The sequence below is a fragment of the Galeopterus variegatus genome, unplaced genomic scaffold (genome assembly GCF_000696425.1).
Source record: "Galeopterus variegatus unplaced genomic scaffold, G_variegatus-3.0.2 Scaffold7770, whole genome shotgun sequence".
NCBI classification, from domain to species: domain Eukaryota; kingdom Metazoa; phylum Chordata; class Mammalia; order Dermoptera; family Cynocephalidae; genus Galeopterus; species Galeopterus variegatus.
The window spans coordinates 76,166-77,301 of record NW_007733881.1 but is presented as its reverse complement, the minus strand read 5'-3'; the positions used below and the strand labels follow the sequence as shown (position 1 = coordinate 77,301).

Here is a 1,136-nt window from a genome sequence, read left to right as displayed (position 1 = left end):
GTGAGCAGGGTGTGGCACTCAGCTGTGGAGCAGCTGGAAGACCAGGGGGAGGAACATGGGTAACAGAGTGAGTCCTGGGGGGTTTCTGAAAGGTCTGCAGCAGGATGCACTCAGGACTTCAGAAGACTCAGCAACATGAAGCAGGGAAGACAGAGGAGAGAGAGGAAGCTGCTGAAAGAGGTTTGCTGGGGCCAGGATGACCAGGGGCAGTGGCAAGGGAGGAAGTGGCAGTGGTGTGGGAGCAAAGATAGGCTCCTGGTGACAACATGCCAGCCTTGCTGTCCTCTCCCTCTCCCACTCCATCCTTCACATCCCTGCGAAAGTTCTACTTATGCCTCACTAATCCTTACATGCCACTGTTTTCTGATTAATCCTCCTTAAAGCATAGGTTTGGTCTTATTGAACCACCGCTCAAAGACAAAATCTCACAAACTTACTGGTTCCCCAGTGCTTTACCAAAAAAGTACGACAACAATGGCAAAACAAAAAAGCTTGCCTGCTGTACGGCCTTTTTCTTTGCATTGAAGCCTACCTTTCCAGCTGTAATATCCTAGTCATTTATCCATCTACTCAACAAATGCCCACTGAAAGGCTACTACATGCACAGCAGGGTCCCCGACCTCACGAAGACCACAGTCTAGTCAGATGAAATAAACCACCCACCGCTCTCCAAACACTGTTCCACAGCCAGCTCATGATGGCACCTTTGCACACCCCGCAGAAATGCCACTTCTCTTGATCTCAGCACATATATATGGATGTTTTTTAACAGCCCTTTGTTACATGCTGCACAATGCCCCTGTCTAGTGCTCTCCCCTCAGGCTTGTTGAAGGCAGGTACTGTACCTTCAACACTTTCATTCAGGAAACAGTTATAGAAGTAAATCAACCATAGGGGATAAAATGGAGGAATAAAAACTTATCAGCCCAGTGTTTTTCTGACTTCTCACTGTTTAACACACGATACCTGAGTTTGCTTTGGGGTTTCAACCCCTCAGTGGAAGCGCTGAGCAGTCTAGTGTTCCCGAAGCCCAGAGAGGGGGGTCTGCACAGAGACTCCAGCGAGGGATTCTTATGGAGGTAAGGGTCTGGCTTCAGGTCCTCAGCCCTTCCCTTGAGAAGATCTGTGTGAACAAC

The 1,136-nt window shown here is 49.0% G+C and overlaps 1 protein-coding gene across 1 annotated transcript in view; it reads right to left on the bottom strand.

Annotated features, from left to right (window-relative positions):
• The window catches only part of LOC103607847 (cytospin-B-like), a gene marked incomplete at its 5' end in the record, with an annotated part of 81,345 nt that overhangs the window by 6,540 nt on the left and 73,669 nt on the right, over positions 1-1,136 (bottom strand). Inside the window, one exon of the mRNA XM_008592314.1 lies at positions 967-1,123. Within this exon, the coding sequence (XP_008590536.1) occupies positions 967-1,123 (157 nt within the window). The remainder of the gene's footprint in view (positions 1-966; positions 1,124-1,136) is intronic.